Raw genomic sequence first — 26,698 nt, 5'->3', positions numbered from 1 at the left:
ATACAACACACAAACACGACAAACAGGGCTCATTCCCCCTTGCCCAGACTACTCTATCATGTGAATTCACTTATTCACCTCTTGAGTCACAAGGTTTCGTTGAAAAGAGCGAGTGTCCTACCTGGCAGGGAAAGGCAGTCAGAGGACTAGAAGGATGAAAACCACTGCTATTCCAAGCAGTCTTAGAACGCAAGGAGTTAGCGGTAATGCATTGCAAAGCTCATCAAAAGGGGCAAGGAGACGTGATCTTTGGAAATGGACGAGCAGATGGAACAGCAAAAAAGATGTGAGGGTGTGGAAAAAAAGATGTGAAGGTGTGCTCCCCTCCCCCCCCCGCCTTCCACCCTTTGTGTCCCTGACAATGCTCAAGCCATAACCATCTGCGGTGGTGGTCACGATTGCTGCCTGCAGCTGGAGTGAATTGGTGGGGGACAGATAAGGACACAATAACCACCGGCTGTTGTGAACAACCTGCCTGCTTAGCAGTGCTGGCCAAGCTAACTCCAGCCAAGTGTGAATGAAACTCACTCCTGTAGTCAGTATGCAATATGATGATGAGTCAGTTATTTCATAATTAGTGGGCAGCTCGGAACCCGCTAAGCCCCCCTGCACGGCAGCATGCCAGAATCTCCCCTCGAGTAGGGATGCCTCTCTACGTTACTCCTCGAGGTTGAGAGATTCCTTGCTGCGATGGATAAGTGATTAATAGCATGCTAAACTTTGAAATCTTAGCTAAGTGGTATTGTTAGCCAAAATCATAACCAAGAAAACTCTCTAAACCAAATGATAGTTTAGAGAGCCGACATTGGTTTATTGCAGTGCTGGGTGCATGGTGGGTTTTTCCTCCCAATGTGCGCACCAAGCTACTCAAGATTATAAATTATATAAAATAGATTATTTGCATATTCATATGCATTGCATACTCATTGTGAATAATGGACCATATATGATTTTTTTAAAGAACGGTGTGCTCTTGTTTATCTGAGGAGACCCTTATTGTTGACTTGAGGATGCACTAAATCCTTGAATGGGTGAAATAGGGAGTGTGCTAATTGTCCAGGCACAAGATACGTTAATGTTGTTAACTTGAAGATATACTAGGTCCTTGAATGGGAATGTGCTAATTGTTCAAGTGCAAGATATGTTAATGAGTTCCCGGAAAGTTAATGAATATACATGAGTAACTTGTATAAAGAGGGGGCTGAAAGGTTCCCTTGGGGTGCATGACTTTGGTGGAGCATCCCCCATGCACCCAGCGCTGCCTAACCTCCACTCACTCGAATATTGGTGATAGATTCTTTGAATCAATTGTCATTCACACACAGGATTGCAACACTTTATCAGTTTGTCTCCTCTTGTGGCCAGAACTTTCTCACCTGAAGGCTTCTTTTGCATACCATAGATAACAGTGTTCTTTACTTGAAAGCTTCCTTTGCATAACACAGATAACAGCGTTCTTTTCACCATCTGTTCTTTGTTTCCCCGAGCTTGAGACATCAGCAAAAGAAGGGGGGCTTCTTCTCTGTTCTAACTAAATTACTCAAGTCTTTGTTATTGGTATAAAGGACTGATTGTGCATATATAATCCTTTAGATCTAAACCGTTGACCAATTCTGAGATTAGTCTGGATTCAGCTACATCTAAAACCCCCTCTGAGAAGTTGTTTAGAATGCAAGGGGGTCCTTTCTGAACCTCATGACTCAACAGGAGGGTCTCCCTGGAAGTTTTGTCTAACCTTGTCCTCTGTGCAGTAAACAATCTGTGTACCTTACCATCGAATCTTGTTAAGCCGTTGTCACATTTACTATCAAACTTTGTTAAATCTGTTTTACACCAATAAACGTGTTGCTACTGCTCTCTTACAAGTGAAGTGCGTCACTCCATCCGCAACAGAAGACAGCAATAAAAGGGTCAATACTAGGAGCATTGATACCTGAAATAAAAATGAGTTTGGAGTTACAAGAATATACAGAAAAGGAAGATAAATTGGCCAAAATACCAAAATGTTAAAAAAATTCTGAAGGATGGTGGGTGACGTGATCATGAAGTACTAGTATCTATGAGAATGATGGAAAAACTCATGCAGAAAATGCATAATGAAACCCACTGGGGAACAGAAGCCTTAGTAGATAGTATCAAAAGATATGCAGTATGGCCAAAAATGCTGACCCTTACGAACATCACTGTAAAGAAGTGCCAGACATGCTGTACAAGTAATCCTAAAATCCAAAAGAAACCACTGGCAGAGTTATGAAAAGAGGAACTGCTCCTGGGGAACACTGGAAACTAGATTTTTTGAGTTGACAAGGTCTGACGTACGGAATTAGAATCTATAACTCAAAAGTTATAAAGTAGGTATGTTTATTGCGCGCAGATGCACGGGGGATCGCTCCTCCACAAGCGTGCATGCCCGAAGTGACGAACCATCCCACATTTATACAATAAAACAAATGAATATTCAATTAACACCTATACATATTCGTTACCTAAACCGGCTTACTCTCGCTTCGTATGTTAATTAGCTTGTCAGTCCTTTGCCTGGAATGTGGTGGTCTTGCAGGTTTGTAGGTGATTCATGTCCTTGTGACCATCTGATCTTCTCCAGCAAGAAGACTTAGCACTCCCTCCCTCTAGATAACGTTGGAATATCTCTCATCCTTTTCTCATTCTTTTTTAAATAGCCCCTTTGTTAGAGGAAGGGCAGGCGTCTCCTCAAAGCTGTGTAGCTATGTGACCAGACACCGCACCCATGACCAGTCACCATACCCACATTCCTGAGCAGACATATACAATCACAATCGATGTCCATTGTCCCCATTTCACACTATTTCTCCATATCAGGTCCAATCAGTATAAGTATTTGCTTGCCCCAGTGGATACCTTCTCAGGATGGCCAAGAAGCCTTCCCTTGCCATACCAGTGTGGTGAGAGAAGACATTAAGGTAATATTAAAAGAAATAATTCCTAGATGTGAGATTCCAGAAGGATTTTCCTCTAATAACGGGCCCCATTTTGTCGCAGAGATAGTCCAAGGAGCGTCCAAATTCCTCCAGTTTAAATGGGATTTGCGCACCCCTTGGAGCCCACAGTCCAGTGGGAAAATAGAAAGGATCAATCAAACAATTAAGGCTCAAAAAACAAAATTGTGCCAGGAAACTCGGATTAAATGGATTGAGGTATAACCTGTGGCCCTGATGAGAATTAGGATTGCCCCTAGTGATATGGAGAAATAGTGTGAAATGGGGACGCTTAACACCGACTGTGATTGTATATGTCTACTCAGGAATGTTGGTATGGTGACTAGTCATGGGTGCGGTGTCTGGTCACATAGGCACACAGCTCTGAGGAGACAACTACAGTTTTTGAGGAGACGCCTGCCCCTCTTCCTCTAACAAAGGGGCTATTTAAAAGAGAATGAGAAAAGATGAGAGACATTCAAATGCTATCTAGAGGGAGGGAGTGCTAAGTCTCCTTGCTGGAAAAGATTGGATGGTCACAAGGTCATGAATCACCTTTCCTTGCTGAAGAAGATCAGGTGGTCACAAGAACATGAATCACCTACAAACCTGCAAGACCACCACATTCCAGGCAACGGACTGATAAGCTAATTAACATACGAAGCGGGGTTTAGGTAACGAATATGTATAGGTATTAATTGAATATTCATTTGTTTTAATGTATAAATGTGAGATGGTTCCTCACTTCGGGTATGCACGCTTGTGGAGGAGCGATCCCCCGTGCATCTGCGCGCAATAAACATACCTACTTTATAACTTTCGAGTTATAGAGTCTAATTCCGCACGTCACTAGAACAAAGGAAGGAGTAAAGAGTAAAGCTATTTGAAATTTTATATGGGAAACCATTGCCAGTTAATAGCCTAACCACAGAAAAGGACCAAATGCATATTAAAGGTGAAGAAATGTTAAGGAGATACTTAATCTGTGTCACAAACCTTATTGTCCTTACAGAAATATGTAAATCAAAAGCTCCATTGCTTTTGGATTCAACAGTACATCAGTTTCAACCAGGAGATGTGGTTTATCTCAAAAGCTGAAGAGATGAACCACTAAAAGACAAATGGAAGGGACCATATACTGTTGATGAACTACACAAAGGAAAATGATGTCTTAAATTAGATTGTACTTAAGAAATAATTTTGTATTATTGCATGGTAATAGTAATAATAAGTAAAAAGAATAGTAGTAGTAATAGAGTGAATCCAGAAGACTGCACTTCCCAGAAGCCTCGGAAAGAGGAATACCTCTCTGGTGTATCTTGGGAAGAATTATGGACAAATACATCCTTTCATATAAGCCAAGGAATAGCAGAACAGAAATGGGAAGTAGCTACCCCTGATCTCCCAGCCCCTAAAGGAACCGGTAAATTAGATTAACACACTGTTAGTGTCTAAGGGGGGTGTGTGCACCAAAGGGACTGAATATCTAACAAAAGAATGACGTTACTATTGGCTTTACTGAAACATGGAAATGGTTGACCTCTTAGGTATCAGATTTGAGTTCAGGCATAAAGAAAGTGATATAGAAAGGAATTGTAAGAGTTCAAATATTTGTAAGTGTATAAGTATTAATTCAATTTACATGGAGGTGTTGTTTGATCTTGGATGGACCAATTGATGAGAAGATGTGAATAATATAAGGCAAAAATATAAACTCTTCCCTTACACAGTCTCAAAGGAGGGATTTACTACAAGAATTATTTACACAAGAAAGAATTTGAAAAACCGGATATTAGTTAAAACCTTACAAACAGTTAACAAAGCATGGCCTTGGGAGAGGAACAGACACCGTAAATACGTAAATACGTTGAGCTGGGGCACAATGTGATAAGCTCAAGGAGGACCAAATGGTTAATAAGACTAAATAGAAAATTACGTGAGCTGTGTGTGAACTATCCTAATGAGCATCCCAAATGGTGCATCCTCGAGCAAAGACAGCCCCTCTACTAACAAAGCCCCCTCCCCACAGAACATGCACAGTAAAAAAACCCAAACACCGTACCTCTGAATGGAGATGAGGCATGTAAGAACCAGTGAGAATTAACTGTGGCTAAATGTAATTGTAAACAATTGTTCAAAGTGGATAAAATTTTTGCTGTGGGCTAGCTCTGTGGGTTGCCACCCAGCCCCCCCCCTCTGCACAGACACCCAACAGGCAAACACCTCGGCTCTGCCCAGAGCCACTCTTGCTCACCGGGTGAAGAACCTGGAGCTGGGATAACGCAGCTAGTGGTGGCTCCGCTTCCAAACCTTTTGGGTAAGCTGCTGCTCTACCTTCCAGCGTGGAGCTTTGGGAAATGCTGCTTCCATGAGCGAGTAGATTCTGGCAAAATTGCCAGACAAAAGGTGATGGTGGCAGGAGACAGTGATCTGCAGGTGGCAGTGGCAGCTGTGCTGGTTTTGGCTGGGATAGAGTTAATTGTCTTCATAGTAGCTAGTATGGGGCTGTGTTTTGGGTTTGTGCTAGTCACCGTGATGACAATACAGCGATGTTTACACAGAGCCAAGGCCTTTTCTGCCTCTCACCCCACCAGTGAGCAGGCTAGGGGGGCACCAGAAGCTGGGAGGTGACACAGCCGGGACAGCTGACCCCGACTGGCCAAAGGATATTCCATACCATAGACCGTCATGCTCAGTATATAAGGCTGGGGAAGGAGGAAAGGGGAATGCTCAGAGTTACAGCGTTTTGTCTTCCCAAGTCCCCGTTGGGTGTGATGGAGCCCGGCTGTCCTGGGGATGGCTGAGCACCTGCCTGCCATGGGAAGTGGTGAATGAATTCTTTGTTTTGCTTTGCTTGAGCACGTGGCTTTTGCTTTACCTGTTAAAATGTCTTTATCTCAACCCATGAGTTTCCTCACTTTTATCTTTCTGATTCTCTCCCCCATCCCACTGGGTGGGAGCGAGCGAGTGGCTGCGTGGGGCTCGGTTGCCGGCCGCAGTTAAACCACGACTTTACCCTAAATCCAGGACTTTCCAGCTCCCCCTGCTCTGCCAGCGAGCGGGGCACAAGGAGCCGGGAGCAGAGCCGGGACACCTGCCCCAAACTCGCCACAGGGATATTCCACACCGTGGGAATCACACCCAGTATATAAACTGGGGGGAGTTGGCTGGGGGCCACCAATGGCTGCTGGGGGACTGGCTGGGCATCGCTTGGTGGGGGTGACCAGCTGCATCGTGCATCACTTGGGCTTTTTTACCCTCGGGTTTTATTCCTCTCTGTTTCTGTTCCTTTTTCATTACAGTTGTTATTATCATTGTTACTATAGTTTATTTTATATCAATTACTAATTTGTTCTTATCTCAACCCATGAGTTTTACCTTTTTCACAATTCTCCCCATCCTGCCTAGGCAGTGGGGGAGGTGAGCAAGCAGCTGGGTGGTACTTAGTTAAATAAGAATTTAAGTACTTAGTACTTAAGGTACTTAGCCAACCGGGATTAAACCAGGGCAACTGCACAATTGCCCTGTAGGTCTCCCTGGCCACCCTGCCTGCCCGTATGGCACCCTGGACCCTGGCCTTGACCTAACAGCGCTGCTCCCAGCATACGTCAAGCCTTAGCATCAGCCCTGTTACCCAAAACCTGAGCAGGAGTGGAGTGAACAGTCACGTGGAGGCAGAACTAAGCTGCCCAGGCTCCAGGGTATTTCCCCCTCAATTCCTTTGGCACAGGAAGGTCACAAAGTGGCCGTCCCCAGGATAGCATCCAGGTGGGCTTTCCCCTGCAGCTCATTGCTGCTCCAAACACAGCGGTGGCAGCAAATCTTGCAACGCAGCACCGACTCCGTGTCACGTAGGCATCGTGCCGAGGGTGGCATTGTGCACAGGAGACGGATCCCATGGCTTCCCTCCCCTTCCCCAGCTTCCATCCCCTTCCCCAGCTTCCATCCCCTTCCCCAGCTTCCATCCCCTTCCCACATGCTCCATCTGTCATCCCCACCCAGCCGCCCACATTCTTCCCTCACTGGAATCTCTCTGATGTGTGTGGATCTCTTGTTCCCAGTTACGGCTCTGGGAGCAAATCTGCTCGTTCCTCAGTGCTTACATCTTGCTGCTAGCTCTGATATTCTTTAGTTGCCCTGAACTAAAGTCTTCTGAGTCTTCTAACTGACACCGAACTTACTTCTTCCAAGCCTTTCAACAGACATACTCCACTACTGCCCATCGATGTCAGCTCTGCCTCTGCCACTGAGTAAGCATTACCTGTCACTCCCTCCAGAAGTGGTTTGAAGGGAGACTGGACAAGCATTGGGACAAGACCTCTATTGGGCATCCCTGAACAAACAAGTACAACAGCCTCAGGAAATGCCTGACCAGCAAATCATTAAAATCTGGGAGGAACTATACACACTCGTGGCAAATGAGACTTTCTAGTTTTCATTGGAGTTCAGAGACCCCCTCTTTCCTCTTTTCCCATGAAATCACCCCATCACACCCAGAGTCTTCCCTTCTCCCGCCGCTTCACCCCTGTTGACCACCCCCTACAAAGTCCACAGGACATCAGTCACCTTTCTCTACCTATACTCTCTGCATCCCCTTCAGGTGGCTTCTTCAGCCCGCTGCGTCACTGACACCCACCTACTCCAATTTTCTCCCCTCCTTCTGCTAGCGAGTCTTCGATCTTCCACTGACGTCTATCCTCTACACTCACAGCCTTCCTAGATGTTGTCTGCCTTTTCACTCCTGCTTAATTTTCTCCAACATGAGACACTGTCTTATCTAATTAACTTATCCAAATAAACTTCCATGCTGGGTTAGGTCTCAGTCCTTCATCTACCCACCCATCCCTTCACTCCTTTCCGCCTCACCTTACCCACATCACTTTTCCCTCTCTCATCCTTTTCTCCCTGTCATCTATGTCCCCTTCAATTCTCTAGAACTATCCTGCCATATAGATCATAGGACAAGTCCTTATCAGTCAGTTCATACAGACTCCAAGATTTGCAGTATCGGTCTTTGTATTTCATAGGAGGGAAAACATTCAAAACAATCTGTTAAAATTTTGCTTTTACCAACCATAAATCATCAAAGTGACGCAAAACTTCGCACACACATTGGACTCTTCTCTGTGTGTGAAGGAACAGCTTCCTAAAGCTATTTTCTTCCATCTGGTTGATAGGCTTGTTCTCTCTCTCCGATGGGGACTTAGCTTGCATGGGTAGTACGAAAAAAAAACCCAGGAGTGCCTCATCCGATCCCTCAGCGCATGCAGCGGGGACATATCTGCCAATCGTCCTATATAGCCAGTCTAGAAAAAGGGACTGTTTTCAGGTTGGGTTCCTCTGAGCTATTCTAGACACCCATTTCAAGATTTACTCAGTCAGTCTTAATGTTAATGGTTGTTAATGGTCAGCAGAAGCCTTTCAGTCTTAATGTTAATGGTTGTTAATGGTCAGCAGAAGCCTTGGGTGAGACAGAGGCTGACCACTGATTTCAGACCCCAGAGGCTTTTGATTTAGTCACGTTTTAAGAAAAAACCCTTCAGTATGAACTAAAGCTCTCAGTGACATGAAATACAACCTGCCCCATGTCAACCCACATCCCAGCTTCCCAATGCTTCAGCTGCTCCACCAGCTCCCAGCTGGACACGGCCGCTCCTGGGGGCGATGGCCATGAGTGCTCCTAAGGGTGATGGCCACGGCCACTTCTGGGGGCGATGGCCACGACCGCTCATGGGTGTGATGGCCATGAGAGTTCCTGGGGACGATGACCACAGCCATTTCTGGGGGCGATGGCCATGAGTGCTCCTGGTGGCAATGGCCACAGCTGCTTCTGGGGGCAATGGCCACGGCTGCTCCTGGGGGTGATGGCTACGGCTGCTCCTGGAGGTGATGGCCACAACCGCTCTTGGGGGCGATGGCTACGGCTGCTCCCAGGGGTGATGGCCTTGGCTGCTCCTGGAGGTGATGGCCACAGCCGCTTCTGGGGGTGATGGCTATGAGTGCTCCTGGGGGCGATGGCCATGGCCACTCCTGGGGGCGATGGCCACAAGTGCTCCTAGGGGTGATGGCCACGGCCGCTTCTGGGGGTGATGGCCATGGCCACTCCTGCGGGCAATGGCCACGAGTGCTCCTAGGGGTGATGGCCACGGCCGCTTCTGGAGGCAATGGCCATGGCCACTCCTGGAGGCGATGGCCACAGCTGCTCCCGGGGCGATGGCCTTGGCTGCTCCTGGAGGTGATGGCCGCAGCTGTTCTTGGGGGCAATGGCCACGACTGCTCCTGGGAGCGATGGTCATGAGTGCTCCTAGGGGTGACAGCCATGGCTGCTTCTGGGGGCGATGGCCACGAGTGTTCCTGGGGACAATGGCCACGGCTGCTCTTGGGGGCGATGACCATGGCTGCTCCTGGGGGTGATGGCCAGGGCTGCTCCTAGGGGCAATGGCCACGGCTGCCCCCAAGTGCAATGGCCTTGGGCCTCCTGGAGGCGATGGCCACAGCCACTTCTGGGGGTGATGGCCATGAGTGTTCCTGGGGACGATGGCCACAAGTGCTCCTAGGGTGACGGCCACAGCTGCTTCTGGGGGCGATGGTAATGAGTGCTCCTAGGGGTGATGGCCATGGCCGCTTCTGGGGGCGATGGCCACAACCGCTCCTGGGGGCTATGGCCACGAGTGCTCCTAGGGGCGATGGCCATGGCTGGAGGTGGCTTCTCACAGCAGTCAGGGGGACAGCGCACACCGTGGGCCAGCAGCCACATGAAGGGCTGTGCCCTGCTCACCGCACTCAGGGGGATGCGCTTGGACATGGTGGGGCTCAGCCACCCTCACTCCTGGCATCACTCATGTGGAGCCAGAGCTGCTGCTTGGCCGGGGCTCAGCGCTTCCCACTCTGGGGTGCGCTGGGTCACCCTCTCCCCTCGCTTTTCAGCTTTGCTGGTGCATAGAAAGCTCCCCGTGGTCCCTTGGCATGATCCTCTGCTCCAGAGTAGCATGCCTTGGAGACATGGCTGACGTGGTGGTGACACTGGGATTTAAACTGCTGCCTTTGCTCCTGGCAAAACTACTCGAAAGATTCTTGTTACTGATTTTTAAGTTCTTTTGGAACAGACTGAAAAACCCTCTTGTATTCTGTCCTGTCTCTTTTACTCCATGACCATAATCTCCCATTACTTCCCTCCACCCCAAGCAATAGAATGAGCCAAAACTGCCCAGATTTGCGAGTCAGAAGGCAAAATGTCCCCTGGCGCTGCTGTACACATCCAGACTGCGGTAGTGGGAGGGCTGCAGGGGTGGAGAACCTGACGCAGGAGCAGGTTTCCTGAAAAAAAAACCCAGAGCCTGTGGAGGACCCACGCTGGAGCAGGAGAGAAGCGTGAGAAGGAAGGAGTGGCAGAGAGGAGCTGCCGCGGACTGACCACAGTGCCCCTTCCCCATCACCCCGGCACTGCTCGGGGCAGGGAGAGGAGCTGGGGGTGAAGAAGTGGAGCTGAGCCTGGGAAACAAGAGTGGGTGAGCGGAAGGTGGGAGTTTAATTCTTGTCTGTGTTTCTCACCATCCACATCTATTTTAATTTGCATAAACTCAAGTAATTTTCCTCGAAGTCAAGCGTTTCTCCCATGATGCTAATTGATAAGTGATGTCCCTGTCTTTGGCTCAATGAATTGAGCTTTTTCATATTCTTCCCTGTCCTTGTGCTGTTGAGGAGAGGGAGTGAGAGAGCAGCTTGGTCAGCGTCTGGCAGCCAGCCACAGCCAACCCACCACCATGCTGTATTAATTTATAATTAAAGCAGGTGCTGTCCTGGGAATTCACCTAAGCCATAAAGTTGATGTTCTACCCGAATGAAAATAACCCCAATAGACCCCAAACTTCTATCACCTATTCAGCCTGAAGTGGAAGTACCCCCAGATGCGAACGCATTCGATGGGATGGACATATTCTAACCCAAAGCAGGGGCCAAGCTCGCGGCTCCTCCCGCTCTGCCGTGCCAGATGGCAGGACTTCACCTGCAGCTACTTACAGCGATTCCTACACGCTTGTATGTCCCCAGACAGGAGTTCGGTGAATGTCCCATCACCCGGAGTCACCCCTCTAACAGGTCAGAAGCTTTTTCTCCCCCCTTCCCTCCCTTCCCACCTGGGTAGCCTAACGAATGAAGTTTGGTGTCTGGCTGGACTGGAAACACTTCACGGACGTTACTGGTTCCAGGGCAGGCAGGTGAAAGCTCTGTGGAGAAGTTCTTACTATTCCACAGCAGACACGTGATGTTCTGGCCAGTACATTGCAATCGCACATTTAGACAGAAGCTGGCCTCTCACCTGGAATACATCGAAGACATGCACCATTAGGACTAAACTCCATTTTTTTTTCTTAAAAGCGAAGGAAGCTAGTCTCTGAAAAGTGATTTAAAGTTCACCAGTCGATCCCTTAGCCTTGTGCCCTGCAGATGCTTTGCTCAGTTAGATGGGAGCTGCTGATCCGAGCCGCTTGTTTTCTCTGTGGTACGATCCTGCCCACAGCGGGATCTCCGTTCCCAAGAAGAATTTACCGTTCAGGTTTTATTGCGAGAGGAGGCCAGCTGGGCTTCTGGGGACCTCAGGTTTGTTCAGATTTAGGCAATTCTTGTCAAGCCTTTCAAGCTCCCGGTGAACTGGCAAAGTACTCCAGCCTCTGTTAACAGAAAGGTACATCTTTGCCTTTTACATTTATAAGAAACTAAACTAAATATTTCTCGGAGTTTTTTTCATACTCATAATTTTTTCCTCGCGCTAAATTCAAACATGTTGAGTGAGGTATAACTCAGCTTCCCCCAGATTGCAACACAGACCCACAGACTTCACACAAACATCAATTTTGATGCAGTTTGGGGAAGCCCAGCTCAACTGTGTCTCCTTTTCATGCCTGTTCATCCAGCACCATTTGGGTTTGACTGAGCTCACTGCATGTCTAATGAAAGCAGATACTTGTGTGCAGAACTGACAAGCTGTTTATTCATTAAATGCTACTCCGGTCTTCTCTTTGAGAGGATGATTTGGATTTGTCATGGTTAAACCCCAGCTGGTAACAAAAGACCACACATCTCCTGTGCCACAACGTTAGCGGCGATGCTGAACAACAAAAGATACTCGGCAGCTGCTGACGGTCCTGTCTGCTGCTCTGCCAGGCGGCTCCCAGGACTCACAACGGAACTCTGGTGACACAGAGCACTCCAAGGTAGAACTGTTTGAGGGAACCAGAGTCCAGCCCATTTTGGGCTTGAAGGCAATGACTGTGCCTTAAAACACGAGGCAAGAACCAGTTCTGCATTCCTCCGGCCGCCTGCACCGGCTGACAGCACCGCAGGCACGGAGGCACCAACTCCCTTTCAGCACAGGAAGGAACCCAAATAAAAAGGGGATGGATGCCGGGAGGCTCCAGAGCAGCAGCTGTCTTCCCCGGAGTAACCGGCACTGCACTGACCTTCTCCCTCTCACAAAGGGTTCCACAGCTGCCTCTCATCCTTGCCATCCTGCAGATTACTAGTTCTGCTGAAGAGCTGAGATGACAAGTAACATCAGCACCTCCATGAGCCCGCTGCCAGCCTCTCGCATCCGTCTGACAGTCCCGGAGCTGCCTTGCAGCCAGGCTTCCAAAAAGGATAGATGGATGCCAACTGTGATAACGCATTGCTCTAGTGACCTTAGATTTTTCACGTCAGAAATAATTTTTACTTCTTTTAAAACTAAAAATAGTACCTACAATGATTAAAAACCCACTCCACTCCCCCCACCCCCACCAAAACCCCAACCACAACAAAGATAATTGACTAATCCAGCCTTGTGAAACTTCACAACAAGACATTTCAACGAAAGGATAACTTTTTACATGTGCTACATGACAGAAATATTTTTTACCCCACAGTTCTAGAGGAATTAGCCAAGAAGGTGAGTTATGGCAAAGCCATACATCAGCCCTAATTCAGTGAGATGTTTTGCAACGTTGCCCTTAGCATGCAGAACAAGTCCCATTTGGGTCATAAGAACGACGCGCAACCCCACAAGGGGCTGCATTCTGCTTTATCTCTCCAAACAGGGCACTGCAAGCACACACTGTGAATTTAAAAACTGTATCTGAAAATCCCTAAGCCTCTGTCTCTACAACACAGGCAAATCAAGCTTTTAACACTAATGCACGATCACATTAATGTGCATATATTCTTCAACCAACATTTATCTGCTGGAATAAGCTGGAAAGACCAGTTCTTATCACTACAATTATTTATACAGACGCACAAACGTCAAGTGGATTTGAACAATACTATAGCATCATGTCCTGTTAAAACCAGTCACCTCTTGAATTTACCCTACAGCTGCAGCAAACTGCTTGTAAGCCACTCACAGACAATTTCATTCAAGATAGCTGCGCTAACACCTGAAGATACACCACTTTTTTTGGAGGCCAGTTTACAAGCAGGAGTCACCACCCGCAGGGCAAAGTCCTGAGTACAGTTTGTCCAGTTCAGCTGGCCTCTGGCTCTCCCCTTTTGCCGCTTTTTGGTTCCCAAGAGATAATCCCTGAGGGGAACTTGGTTTATTCTGTCATCCTGGCCACTTTTCTTTTTGAAACTTTTTCTTCAGAGTGGTCACGTTTTACCTTCATTTCCATTGGGTCATCTGTATCATCTACAGAAGAAGGGAAGAAGAATTAAAGGTTGCAAGTCTTTCTCTGACTTCAGTGCAATAGCCCAGCAATGACAACAGCCAGTGAAGTTACAAAGCACACCAGAAAATGCTTCTCTTTACAGGCAACAAAAGTAACGCCGGGAGCAGGGGACTCTGATTCTCAGACTTTGCCTTTCCCCATCTCCAACAGCCATCACAACATTTACTCCTCTACACCACAGGGTTTGCGGAAGAACTGTCAGCATACATCGCTTACACCTGGAAGGTACCAATGTGCAACCTCCTGGATACATCAGTACACGCAGGATTGGGAACAATTAATTCCTTCTGACCACAGCAAATGAGGCAGGAATACTTAAAGTCTCCCCTCAGCTGCTGCATGTTGGGATTGTGTAATAGATAATAGAGGCTACTGTGGCATGCTCTTAAATACAAAACCATTGCTTCCGTTACATTCCTGCAGAGGAGTCCCTGAAGGCTGAGAGCTCATGGCAGGCCCTAGGATTTCAATTTTAGTAGCACAGGTGCTGTAAGTGAAACATCCGTGTGATTGGAAATACCCAATTAATCCAGGGTCCCCCAGAGTTCGAGTGTTCCAGCCCTAACTGGTAACTACCGGTTTGTTATGCATATGCTTAACCTATTTAGGAAACAAGGTCAAAAGGTACATTTCTTAAAGCAACTCAGCTCTCAAGGGCTTTTTGCTCCTGGTCGGTGGGAATCTCAAATAATTCCTGCTACGAGGCAGGGTAGATCATGGCAAAAAGGACAAGCAACAACGCTCTGGTTTGCAAGAGGCATGGGCAGAGCTGCAGAGATTTGTGCACCTTGGCGATACACCTGAAAAACCTGAGGCCGTGGAGGCTGTCGGTGCAGACGGGAGGCAGAGGAGGTCTGCTTTGGGGAAGGGGTTCCTCCAGCAGGCAGAAGCAAGCTGCCATGCTGCCAGGGCAGCCAGAAGGGGAAGGACACTGCTCAACTTCTACTTTTCCCTCTTGGGACTTCATTTTAACAGTAACTAGAAGAGCAGCGCAGGGGGCTGGTACCCAAGGGGAAAGGCATCCTGGAAATCAACACAGAACCAACCCCCAGAGCCTGTTCCTGGTGACAGCCCCTGCACTGCAGCATCTCGTACCTCTCGTCAGCTGGGCTGTTCCGTACTGCTCCTCGCGGACCTGTTTCATCAGCTGTAGGTTGTGATCACTGGCTTCTTTGTGGTTCACCATCGGGAAGGGGTAATCTCGACCTGGGGACATGGGGACAGCGACCTTTACAGAACTAATCAAGGACATTTCACTGGATTTGCACCCCAGCAAATGCTTGCAGCTTTTCTTAAAATAAATGGCATCTCAGATAGACCACATGACCCACTCTCCAGAACTGCCTGCTTCTCTCCATCAAAGAGTACGAGCTCCCGTTTAGACATAAGCTTATAAGAGACTTCAAAGATGCATTAGAGCAGCAGCAAAACACAAGATGTTCAGAGACTCTTTAAAGACAGCCAAGCATCTGAGCCAGAAAAAAGCAACTGCAACAACTTAGAGCGATCCAATAATTTTAGGACATGAACTGGAGGCAAAAATACGTACTCTGAAATTAGACTCCAATAAAAAACCTTAAAGGAGATTTGGCAGAAGGTAGACTGCTGGCTGAATCAATCCATTTTCAGAAAATAAATGCATGACTTGTGTTGGAAGTGTGACATTTCCATCTCACACATGTAATTATTTTGGACAGTTAACAGCAGCAAAACCCTAAGCCAGGTATCCGAATGAATTACCTATGATACATCCCGCTTGCTTCTGCTCCTCTTCAGATGCCATCCAGGGCTCATAGATGTACTTAGAGGGAAAGTTCTTTAGTACAGGCAAGTATTTGCTGCAAAAGAGGAATAATATGGGGTTTTATAATCCTGCAGACAAATACTCAAACATTTAAGAGAAGTGTAAACCAACCTATGCCATATCAATTCTTGGTGATCATATGGATACTACAGTCCATGGGAAAGTTCTGATTAATTCTGCACAAAAGAACTGGGTTTATGTTCTGAAACCTCCACAGAGGGATATCTTCCAAAAGTTAACTTTACAGCATAGAATAAATGGGTTGATTTAAACACTACTTCGGTTTTGACTTCATCCAAAATATTTTGGTTTTTAACATTTTCACTGACATTTCATCCTAAATTTCAACAAATCTCTAAACCAAATTAATTTTTAAAAAATATCTTAAAAGTCTTACAGAATGGGAAAGTGATTTTCTGTCCCACTCGGTCAGATATGTCAGCATGGGCTTCCTCTTTGATGATACCCAAAGCTAGATAGGATGTGAGGAAGGGGAGATGTGGGGACATCAACATTGCCTGACATCAACAGTCTGCTCCTGCTCCAGTCGGCTGTAAAATCACCCTCTACTTATGAGAAAGCTCATCAGGCACCTTATTGAGAGATAAGGAAACTGAGACTCTGAAGCAAAAAGGATTGAGAGTAGAAAATAAAACCTAAGTATATAAAATTAACCAGACCACCTATAAAACCAAGCAGCACAGCACTTGGTTCCCCACAGACTGGAGCAGGGGGAAGTTTTACTCAAGTCCTTTAGAAAAAGGAGTCAGCCTGGTGAGCACACACAGTCCCGGAGCCGACAGGTGCTAGAAATCAACACAGTGCCCTGCTCAGTCACCTCCTTGCCACCATGGGCATGTCTCTGCCTCAGTTTCCCGATGTGTTCAATAAAATCATTGCTAGGACCCCTGTTTCACAAGTGTATCTGTTTCAAACAGACACGAGTTCATCAGCTCGTGCTGCACGAGGAGCCGGGGAAGCTCGACATCGCCCTACCGGACGTATTGCCCCTCGGGGTCCGTGCGCCTCCCGAAGTGGACGGGGCAGAAGATCCGGGTGTACTGGTGGAAGAATGCGCTGGCCGACAGCCACATCCAGTTCCCTGCGTTGATGCTGTAGTCAGCATCTAGAAGCAGCTCTTCAAACACCTGCAGTTCAGGGATGGGAAAAGAAAGAGAAGCATCCCCGGAATGGCTAAGTTGCAAAAAATAATTTAAAAAAAATATATATTGGGGTTTTTTTGGAGGGGTTGATGGGTGGGAGATGAAGGTGAAGCTCGCTGCTAAAAGCACAGCACCCTGCTGGTCTGGGCTGCCCTTCTCAAAGGGAAGGCTCTCCAGTTTGCCAGAAGGAAGACAGAGCAACCTGAAGCCCAAAGTTATCTTCACCACCCAAAAATCATCAGGTCTTAGGGATGGGAACGACCTATCAAGGGCTCAAATGACAGGCCACAAGATTTCATAAACCACGAGACTCCTAGCAAGGCTCCGTAAGGAAGCGCAGCACCACCTCCCGCTGCCACGCTCACATCTGGCAGGGGTTTCTCAAGGTCAGCCAGAAGAGAGAAACCAAAGAACCAAAGCAAACCTTCATGCCCTCTTCCCAGCTGATCCAAAGGTCCCCCCGTGTCAGGAAGCAGGCGACAGCGTGCCGAGCAAGGTGATGGATCCAACCTTCCTGGTGCAGCTGGGTCATAATTGCATCGATCCATGGGAACCCTGTCTGTGCCTGCAGCAGAAGAGGAACACCAGCCCTCCTGCACACGTGGCATTCCACCTGTCCCACACGCTGCTGGAAGCCCCACCTCGACCAGCCAGCTGGGACCAGCCCCAGGGCGACAGAAAAACCCTAAACTGAAGGGCAGCACTTGTGGCAATGCATCTTTATTACCGTTTTCCATTTGTGGAGCCTCTCTGCGTCCTCATCCCAACTGATCTGAAGGCAGATGGGGTTCCCAGCCATTTTGGTGAAGTTTGGTGTTGCTGATGCCACCGTATAAAAGAATTCCCTCCACAAAAGCTGCCCTTGCAGTGACACCGGGGGAAGAGAGTGATGCTTGGCCTGCAAAAGGCACACGAGGTGAAAGCTTCTGCACTCTCACTCATTTTGTGAGTGTCAGGCCTGTAAAATAAAGATTAATCTAACTACACTGCCGGCTTCATGGCACGTTACCAGGCAAGCCAAAGAAATCAAAGATCTGAAGCAATGCTATACGCTCAACACCAAAGCTGAATTCTGTTAGAGCTCAGTGTTACCACAAACATTCCCTACCTACCTTCCAAAATGGTGTCACACTGGGATTTCTTAAACCAAAAATGTGTTTATTAACATATTAACTGCTTGACTATCTGAATCCAGGTGGCTCAGCCATGTCTCAAGAGATACTCTTCAGAAAGAGGTTCAGGAAGACCTTGGTTTTCTTGTGTTGGTGTCCACTACACTTTTCCTTAAGAATCAAAGAAGTTTTCAGAAGCTGGTTTTGGCTTATGCTATAGTTAAAACTTGTCTAAGCTGAAAACAGACGATTTTAAAAACTAAGCTACTTGAACAGGCTCAACTGATCAAAAACTTCACTTCAACACCAGGCAGGTGTCTTGAACTCCTTGAATTTTAGGAGGGTTTGCCTGGGCTTCCCCGCTGCTTCCAGGTCTCCTTAAATCACAGAAGGGTTTGGGTTGGAAGGGACCTCGAAGACCATCCAGCCCCACCAGAGATGGGGACACCTGCCACCAGCCCAGGTTGCTCACAGCCCCGTCCAGCCTGGCCTTGACCTCCCAGGGATGGGGCACCCACAGCTGCTCTGGGCACCCTGTGCCAGCACCTCGCCACACTCATTACCCCCTATTTATCATATTTCTAAAACTTAATTGGGAAAAGCCGTATGCATCCACGGGTGTTTCACACAACACATACAGCCACTTCACAGATTTCATCAGATGCTGTGAAAAGACATTAGCAAAGTAGTATTTTTTGGGTACAGCAGGTGCTTACCAAGACGACCCAAGTGTTAAATCCTAGCCTCAGATGCCAAACTGAGATTTGTGAGAGCGCTGGATTTGCTTAACTACAACCCGTTATTTTCTTACCTGAGCATAAATGTTTGACAACCTATAAAAAAAGGTGCGAACTGACAGACAGCCCATACTGAAATACGGGCTCAGGCCCGTGGTGCTTGGAAGCAGCGAATTTGGGATTGTTCTTGGTTTAGTAAAACTTGCCACCCAGCCCTAAAATGAAAACAGAAAGCCAGGTTGAGGCAGCACAAGGTGAGACACGTCCAGATAACGACACAGGGGGGAAAAAAAACCACTGTTTGGCAATCGGCTTCTGCATCACAGAAGCCTGTTCAGCATCACGCCTGGAAGATGCTCCCACCACCCATCCTCCCACAAAAGCCACCAGCAAGGACAATGAGACCAGGCTGCCACCCTCCTCCAAGACCTGCACATACATCAGCCTCCTCCAAGGCCAACACGAAGGCCACGTTGTTTATTTGAGTTAAAATATAAAGTGGTGTGTCATTGTTGCAGCCACTCATTTAGCCTTTGAGCAACTCTCGCGTTGTTGTGGAGCCCGGTGGCCCCTGGGTGCTGCGGAGCTCTGCTCCCCCCGGGTGATTTTGACACATGGGGAGCAGCTCTCCCTGTCGCAGAACCACGCTGAAGGTCCTTTGCACTTTATGAAACTGGGGGTGGGTAAAGCATCGCAGCCAGCACCCAAAGCAGGCTTGGCTGCCCAGAGCTGAGCCCCAGCAGGCAAAAACTCAGCTCAAGCAGGAACAGCCGAGCAGTTGCCAGAGGTCCAGACACAACCACACACAACAGGGGCAAGGTGGGCACCAACCTCAGCCCACCCAGGGCCGCTATCCCCACCCACGTAAAATCGAGGCTGACCTGGTCAGTCAAGTGTTGCTCCAGGCGCTGCAGCCCTTTGGACTCCCCTCCTTTCCAGGGGGAAAGGCTCTCCGGGGGGATCTTCAAATCCACAGGGAGAGGCACCCTGTAACACTCAGCCAGGCACAGCTCGGGGGCCCTACACCTCCTAACGTGAAAGAGAAGCCTCATTCAGAGAGGGAACGGGAGCCCAGATCTCCTGTCACGGCACAGCCGGAGCACGGGGGAACAAAATCGCAGCCAGAAAGCCCAGGCTGCACTCTCTCCGTGGGGAAGAGAGCTCATCCTCTTCGCTCCGGGTAATTCTAGCCTGAGCTGGGGGAAGAGGAACAGACCCACCAGATGCCAGCGCCCAGAGCAGTCGGCTGCAGCCCCCACAGCTCAGACACCCCCTCACCTCCCACCCGCCAAAGGAGGCTCGGAGGCACCTTCTCTCCAGCCTCCCCCAGCTGTCTCATCCATCCCTGCCAGGGAGCCAAGAGCCCCCTCAGACTCTAAACACAATTCCAGACCCTCCAAACGCTGCTCCCGAGGAGCGGTGGCTCCGGGAGAGGTTCCACAGGGAAGGAGGCAGAGCGGCTCCCTGTGCCACCTCCCCAGCTGCAACCTCCTAACTGGGGGGGGTGGTGTGTGTGTGTGGGGCGTCTGCACCTCTGAGCATCACCCCCCCATCTCCCCTGCAGCCTCAGCTGCCGAGGCTCTGCCCGTGAGGCTGGAGGAGCACCAGAGTATGGGTTTTCCCCCCTGTAAAACACAAGGGAGGAGGTTCAAGGACACGGCAGTGGTGTGCAGACTGCTCAAACCCCACAAACGAACTCGGATATCGATAGAGAGCTTTCTGCTTACCTGGGGAAAACCGAGCTCAGCTCTGTTGCAGACACCTACAGAGGAAGGGGTCAGTGGGGCTCTCAGAGCACTGACATAACACAGGCCTGCTGGGAAGCATGTGAACCACTTATCTCTCATCATCATTAATTTAAAAAAGCGCAAGTAAACTAATTGGGGAAAAAAGAAGGAGGGAAAAAAAAAAAAAGTAGAAGGGAAAAAAATAATGCAAGAACTGATATATCCCAACAGTTACATGGGTCTTGTCATCGAACTACCTGAGGACAACATTCAGGAATTAACAGGATGCCCCTAGACAGAAGCCTGGGTTACCAACACCGGCCTGAGGCCACGCAGGAGGCACCTGACAAGTTCCAAGTACACGCAGTCCCGTCCCCAGTGGCCAGCTCTCTCCTTCCCCGGTCTTACCTCCCTTTGGATCACTGACCTCCCCTCATGCAGAGCTAAACATATGACATCTTTGACTCTGAGCTTCTTCTCCAGTCCTGGGAGACACAAGCTCAGTCCCTCCTTCCCATGCAGCAGAGGGGAGAAGATTTAAAGCCAGAAGGGAACAGTACGATTATTCCACCGAGCTTCCTGCATAAAACAAGCTATAGTGGTTCATCCAATTCCTGCCCTAAATCTTGACTTGAGAGGAACCTAGAGCATGCCTTTGAGGAGGGGACGTGTAATTCCTTAGGCATTCCTCTGTTAAACTTTTCCAGGTCTCAAAAGCTGTTCTCAATGTGCCTTGCAAAAGCTGAAGTCTTTCAGCTGTGCCACCTCTCATCTGCTCTCCCCTCCCAACAGCAGAGTCACAGCCCCTGGACATAAAAATCAGTAACTCTCCGTGCACAGGAGTAACGCAATGCAACACCTAAACCACCCCGTTCTCCTCTGGCCCTGGCTCTTCCAGCTGGAGAAAAAGGACCTGCAGTTCCCAGCTGGCTGGCTGGTACTTACTGGAAGTCTTCAGCTGTAATGTTTCGGACAGGCACCTCGGGGTCACCGAGCAGAGACAGAATGTGAAGGAATCTCTTGTATGTTAATGGGGGAGTCCCGCCGTTTAGGTCCAAAATCCTAAATAAAACAAGATCGCTTTTCACCATAAATAATATAAACCAAGAAGGGAGCTGCAGCTGCCAGTGAATAGGGCAGTAAAAGCACAGACTGGAACAGCCCCAGTTCGTGCAACTGAACGTGGAAATTACAGATTTGACAAGTAAAGGTTCCCTGGGTGAAGGTACATCCATCCTGACAGCAGGCGCTCAGGACCCGAGACAACAGGATGGGACCGGGATGCCAGCCGCGGCTCCAGCCGGGCAGCTCCGCCTGGCCCGGCAAGGCTGGGACGGCAGGGGGTGAGGTGCAGGGCACTTCTGGGGCTGCCACCGGCAGCCAGGTCACAAAAACCAGGCTCAGGGCAGTAAATAACGGCTCTGTGTGAGCAACCACCTGTGCAGACAGATGGCAAGTCATATACATCCACTCATGTACATAAATTAGGGTCTATCCAGAACTGGAGTGCTAAGGCTGTTTTAGCCATTAGCGATTACCTTCCTGTTATTACTAATTTCAGTATCCTCAGTCATCCACCTGTGAATAACACCTTGGATCCAAGTGTATCCAGACAGCAGTAAAAGTTGATTAGAAAGATATAAAAAAAATCTGATACAAAAGATTTATATAAAAGTCCTATTAAATGTGTTAACGAATTTCTTCCATTCCGTTTAAAAGTAACTAATGTAAGTTCATAAGTGAATTATACTCCCAAAAGGAAAAAATTAACCAACTCTAAGCACAAATCACTGCCCAGCATCCTAATACCTGCGCAAAATCTCTTCGTTCCAGCAGACCAAGACACAAAAATTCTCCAGCAAACAGTGCCACGTTCATCTCAGACAGTCCAACTTGCTCAAGAGGCATGTGTTAGGATCCAAAAAGACCAAGATATTTGGCCTTTCCTCCCTGACACTTGCTAAATTCAAAACAAACCTTCCTGGAGACACCTCTTTGGGGCAACCACGTACCGTTTGGTGTCGTACAGACTGTGGCCCACCAGGGAAAGGACCTCAAAGCCCAGCTCTTCTCCCAGACGTCGTATGTTGGCCTCCATCTCCTTGTAAAACGGTTCCATCTCCGCATCCAGAGTCACTTGCGTGATATTCCACTTCTGGACATGATCTCTAAGAACAGACTCGTATTCTCCTTGAATAACCAGCAAGCAGGAGCCCAGCTGAGACAAGTTTTTCTGGAGATCCTCCAGGGACTGCAGCAGAAAATGCCACCGCAGGGCCCCTATGTGCATCACGGATGTCATGAACTTTCTGTCCAGGATGTAGACGGGGTAGATGGCCTCCGAGGACTCGAGGGCAGCCAGCAGCGCCGGGTTGTCATGAAGCCGAAGTCCTTTCCGGAAAAGGTGAATAGTGCGATGCAGCATCCTAGCTGTCCTCCTCAGACCCACTAAAAGAGGAAGGGAACCCTTGGCTTTTGGGTTACACGATCCCTATAAAGAAAAAAGTCAATTAACAATTAGGAACGAAGCTCCAAACAGCCCTCAGCTCTTTTTATCGCAAGTATCTTCTGCTTTTTGATAAGTTTTCATGAGAGAGAAAAGCAGAAGCAGGACCAAACCACTCTCCTCTGCCTCCTCAGCCTGGTTCCATCGTTCAGCAGCAGTATCACAACCTCGCTCCGGAGAAAATGGCTTTTTCTCTAAATGAGTCATTCAATTCCTTAAATTAAATCCCTAAATGACATTACACCCCAACAGCACTCACCAGAAGGAAGGAATCAAAACAGATAAGAGTTGCCGGAGCTCCGTTTACTGCAAAAACATTTTACAACCCCACAGATGTGGCCATCAGCAAACACTCTGGAAGCCAACGGCGACAAGATTCGTACGCAACGGGCTGCAGGGAGAGCAGCTCCGCAGGAGCCCTCGTCTCATCCGAGCCCCAATGCAACACTCGCTCTGGCAGCGAAAAGGCTTCCTGGATTTCAGGAGCAGACACCCAGAAGTTTCCTCACCAACAAGACTGTTAAGGCTTCAAGGTGAAGCAAGGGAAAGCAAAGCCCGACCAATGCTGATACAGGAGCGTAATATCCCAGATCACCCACCTGCCATAGCTCATCCATCTTTCCTAGCACCCGCGTCGTGCTTCCAAGTGCCAGGAGAAAAGCCCTCCTCTCTCCGTAGCAGAGCTGGGTGGTGATAATGGCACAAAAGTACTCTTTTTCCAAAACAGGGCTGATGTAGGGATCAGCACATGCTTATTCCCCTTGGAACTGCTTCAGCTGAGTTTCGGGGACAGGCTGGAGGGGTGTCTGGGCTCAGCCTGGGGCAGCTCAGGGCAGAGTCTGAGCAACTGCCCCGCTACCGCCGCTGCTCTGCTGGGTGAGGGGCTCGGCAGGCACCACCAGCCCGGCACCACCAGCCCAGCCACCAGCCTGTGCCTGTGCCAAAGCCGGCAGCACCTCCCCAGCTCGCTCCCTCCCACCTGAAAGGGGGAACCTCAGCGCCCACCTCCCAGGTGGGTCCACACCGACTTCTGCTTTCAGGCGTTCCCACACAGACATGAGTGATCAGCAAAGAACCACACAACAACCTGGAAGCAGCTCCAGCTCGTTCCTGCCAAGCTGCTCCACTCACCCTCCCAGGCAGCTGCAGCAGGTGCCTCAGCCCAGCTCAACCCGCAACCAAGGGCTTTACCGGCCTCATGAAGACAACGTGACTTACCCTGTCCCCAAAGACACTCAGCAGCATCACCCAGACAAACCTGCTGCGCTCCCAGGTGGTGGCACAACCTGTTCAACCCCCAGGAAGCCAACCCTGCGAGCCTGTGGGCTGACAAGCACCAAACACGGGGCTCTGGGCTTTGTGGGGTGCTCTGGGCTGCGCCCCAGCTCAGGCACCGCCCGCACATCCCGGGAGAACAGGAAAAACAAGGTGACTCTCCCACTGCTCAGGGGAGCGCCCAGCTGGCACTTCTGGGAGCAAACCGTGCAGAGGGTGCCAAAGAGTCCCCTGCACCCTGAGCATGGGACCAGCCTGCACCAGCTGGCCTCACCGAGGGGATGCCCCGAGTCGGGGGCTCCAATGCCCCCCACCCCAAGCCCCGTGGCCCCACATGGTCTGCAGGGCCACCCCAAGCCCCATAAAGCCCACAGGATCACCCCAAGCCCAGCGCCCCTTGGCCCCAGGCAGCCCGTGGAGCCTCCCCACGCAGCCTATAGGAACACCCCCGTGTCGGGACACAGCCCATGGGGCTGCCCAAGCTCGTGGCCCTGCACCTCCACATACCCGTGGGGTCACCCTGAGCCCAGTGCCCCATACAGCCTACAGGGCAGCACCAAACTTGGGGTCCCACCAGCCCATGGAACAGCCCTGAGCCCAGGGTGTCCCAGGGGGGGCTCCAATGAGGTGGGGAGGGGCCCGTCCCATCCCTCCCAGTGGTGGCATCGCCTGTGGGACCAGTGGGGCATGGCTGTGGGGAGTGGGACCACACCACGGCAGGGACTGGGCACAGGGCAGGGGGGCACAGCTAGAAGGGGCCTGGATGGGCTGCAGGGCCTGGGTTCGGGGCAGCTCTGAGGATCCCAGTTGCAGGGGACTGGGCAAATTGGAGTTGGCGGGGAGCAGGGGATCCACTAAAAGGGGCTGGGGTGCACTGGGGAGGGAGTGAACCCAGAGACGAAGCAGTGTCAGGGCCGGGCAGGGAGCTGGGACCCCACGCTGGATGGCCAGGGACAGCGGGGGGTCACTGGTGCACTGCGGGTGGTGTCAGAAAGGCGGTGGTGGCTCAGCACCAAGGGCCTGCACCCTCCGGCACCCCTGCCCTGTCAGGGGGAACGGGGAGAGCCCCGGGGGGCTGGGGGGCAGGCAGGGTGGGCATCGCCTGTCGATTGACCTGGGGGTGGGGTTTGTCCACTGCCATGGTTCTAACTCTCACCTGGATTACACCCGTTCCCCAAAACTCAACCAGTGCAGGCAGAAAAGGCACCGTGCACCCGATACAGCCCCGCGCTCCAGGAGAGGCACACCAGGACAGAAAGCAGGGAAAACCCCAAACTGGACAACCAGGTCTTACCTCAAGGGTTGCCCGGCTGACACTTTGGGGTCTTTACAACGTGTCCCCCCCAAAAAGAGGATGGCACACAACCGGTGGTCACGACTGTCCCGCCGCCGAGCATCTCTGCGGGGGGGGGGATCTGCCAGAGGAGAGAAGTCAGAGCGTCACCACCTCAACCAGCTGTGCTGCTCCTCTTCCTGCAGGCACTGAGAAAGGAGTGGCCAGGTTTAAACGCTCCTAAAGACCAAAAATATATACACCGAGGTGGGTCCCGTGCCAAAGACGGCCAAGCGACTGCAGGCTGTGGTGTAAACCCCGAGGAGGAGGAGGAGGAGGAGGACGGCAGCGGCTCACAGCCCTCAGAGCCAGCCCGGCACCGGGAACGAGCACCTTGAAGGGTTTAATTCCCTCTGTGGGAGCTCTGGATCATCCAGTTAAATCAAACCACGAACATTCTCCTCAGCCGCCAGCCCGGCCACTTCTGAAGGGGCAGGAACACAATTATAAAGCTTTAAACAGGCGGCGGCCAGCGGGAAGGGGCAGCCTGGCAGGTGCCCTCTGGAACCACGGTTGGGGCTGTTGACGTGACATCGTTGTTTGAAGGGGTTCTGATTCGACAGGCTAGAGAACAATTCCATAATTGGGATTTAAGGATGCCTATTTTTATTTTTCGCGTAAATTTGGTTACATAAACCCAGCCTGCGCACCAAGCCAGGCCGCAGCGGCTGGTGAGAGCACCCCAGTGTCACCTGCAGCAGGCTCGGGGCCCCTCAGAACCCACCCGCCTGAGGGGCCTGGCCAGGTGCTCCCCTGCAGTGCCTCGGGGGGCAGGGGGCCTCGGCCCGGGGGGGGATCCTGCCTGGAGGGGTCAGCCCCAGCCCCCTGGGAGAGGCTGGAGGGACACCGGCCCGGGGGGGCCCTGCCCCCCTGCGAGGGGCTGGGGGGGACCGGCCCAGGGGGACCCGGCCCGCTGGGAGGGTCTGGGGGAGGGGGGGGGGGGGGGACACGGCCCGGGGGGGGACCCTGCCTCGGGGGAGCTGGGCGTCGGTCCGGGGGGGGGCTCTGCCCGTGGGGACCCTCGGACGGGCGGCCAAGGGGCGAGGGCAGGAGCGGCGGAGGCGACCGCTGCACCAGCTCCGCGAGGGGCGAGCGGCGCGGGCCGGCCCCCCCCTTACCTCGTTCCCCCGCGGCTTCTCCCGGGGCCCCGTTACACAACTCCAGCCGGGCCGGGGGGCCGGGCCGGGCCGCCGCGGTTACGCAAGGGCCGCCCGGCGGGGCGGGGGGGTCTGGGGGGCACAAGCCACGCCCACATCGCAGCTGTTCAGGCGAAGGGGTGGGGCTTGCGCTCCCGCCCGCCGGGCTCCGCCAATGGCAGCGCCCCTCCGCGGCGAATTCGAACGGTGGCGCTGAGGGGGCGTGGCCGAGCGACACCCAATCAGCG

General features: G+C 50.6%; 1 protein-coding gene across 5 annotated transcripts; it reads right to left on the bottom strand.

Moving 5' to 3' along the window:
- Window positions 1–8,683: 8,683 nt before the first annotated feature.
- Window positions 8,684–26,513, bottom strand: LOC121098579 (cryptochrome-1-like). Of its 5 annotated transcripts, none has more exons than XR_005831294.1 (14): window positions 26,433–26,478; window positions 25,276–25,463; window positions 22,213–22,691; window positions 21,146–21,262; window positions 19,355–19,502; window positions 18,548–18,688; window positions 17,352–17,522; window positions 17,049–17,189; window positions 16,458–16,609; window positions 15,398–15,495; window positions 14,753–14,863; window positions 13,589–13,617; window positions 12,034–12,581; window positions 8,686–11,624 (listed from the first exon to the last, which is right to left on the bottom strand). XR_005831294.1 is itself a non-coding variant. In XM_040616747.1 (13 exons), exons 3-13 carry the CDS (start codon window positions 22,623–22,625, stop codon window positions 12,510–12,512), a joined length of 1,593 nt encoding a protein of 530 aa, XP_040472681.1. In that variant the 5' UTR covers window positions 22,626–22,691; window positions 25,276–25,396; window positions 26,433–26,513; the 3' UTR covers window positions 8,684–12,509. The 5 variants fall into 5 exon arrangements, 3 of the variants coding, with proteins under 3 accessions (XP_040472681.1, XP_040472680.1, XP_040472682.1); XR_005831293.1 differs by having other exon boundaries at window positions 8,690–10,274; window positions 11,275–12,581; XM_040616747.1 differs by having other exon boundaries at window positions 8,684–12,581; window positions 25,276–25,396; window positions 26,433–26,513.
- Between the last annotated feature and the right edge of the window lie 185 nt (window positions 26,514–26,698).

The sequence above is a fragment of the Falco naumanni genome, chromosome 17, assembly GCF_017639655.2.
Source record: "Falco naumanni isolate bFalNau1 chromosome 17, bFalNau1.pat, whole genome shotgun sequence".
Lineage (NCBI taxonomy): Eukaryota > Metazoa > Chordata > Aves > Falconiformes > Falconidae > Falco > Falco naumanni.
This window is presented reverse-complemented; position numbering and strand designations above follow the sequence as displayed.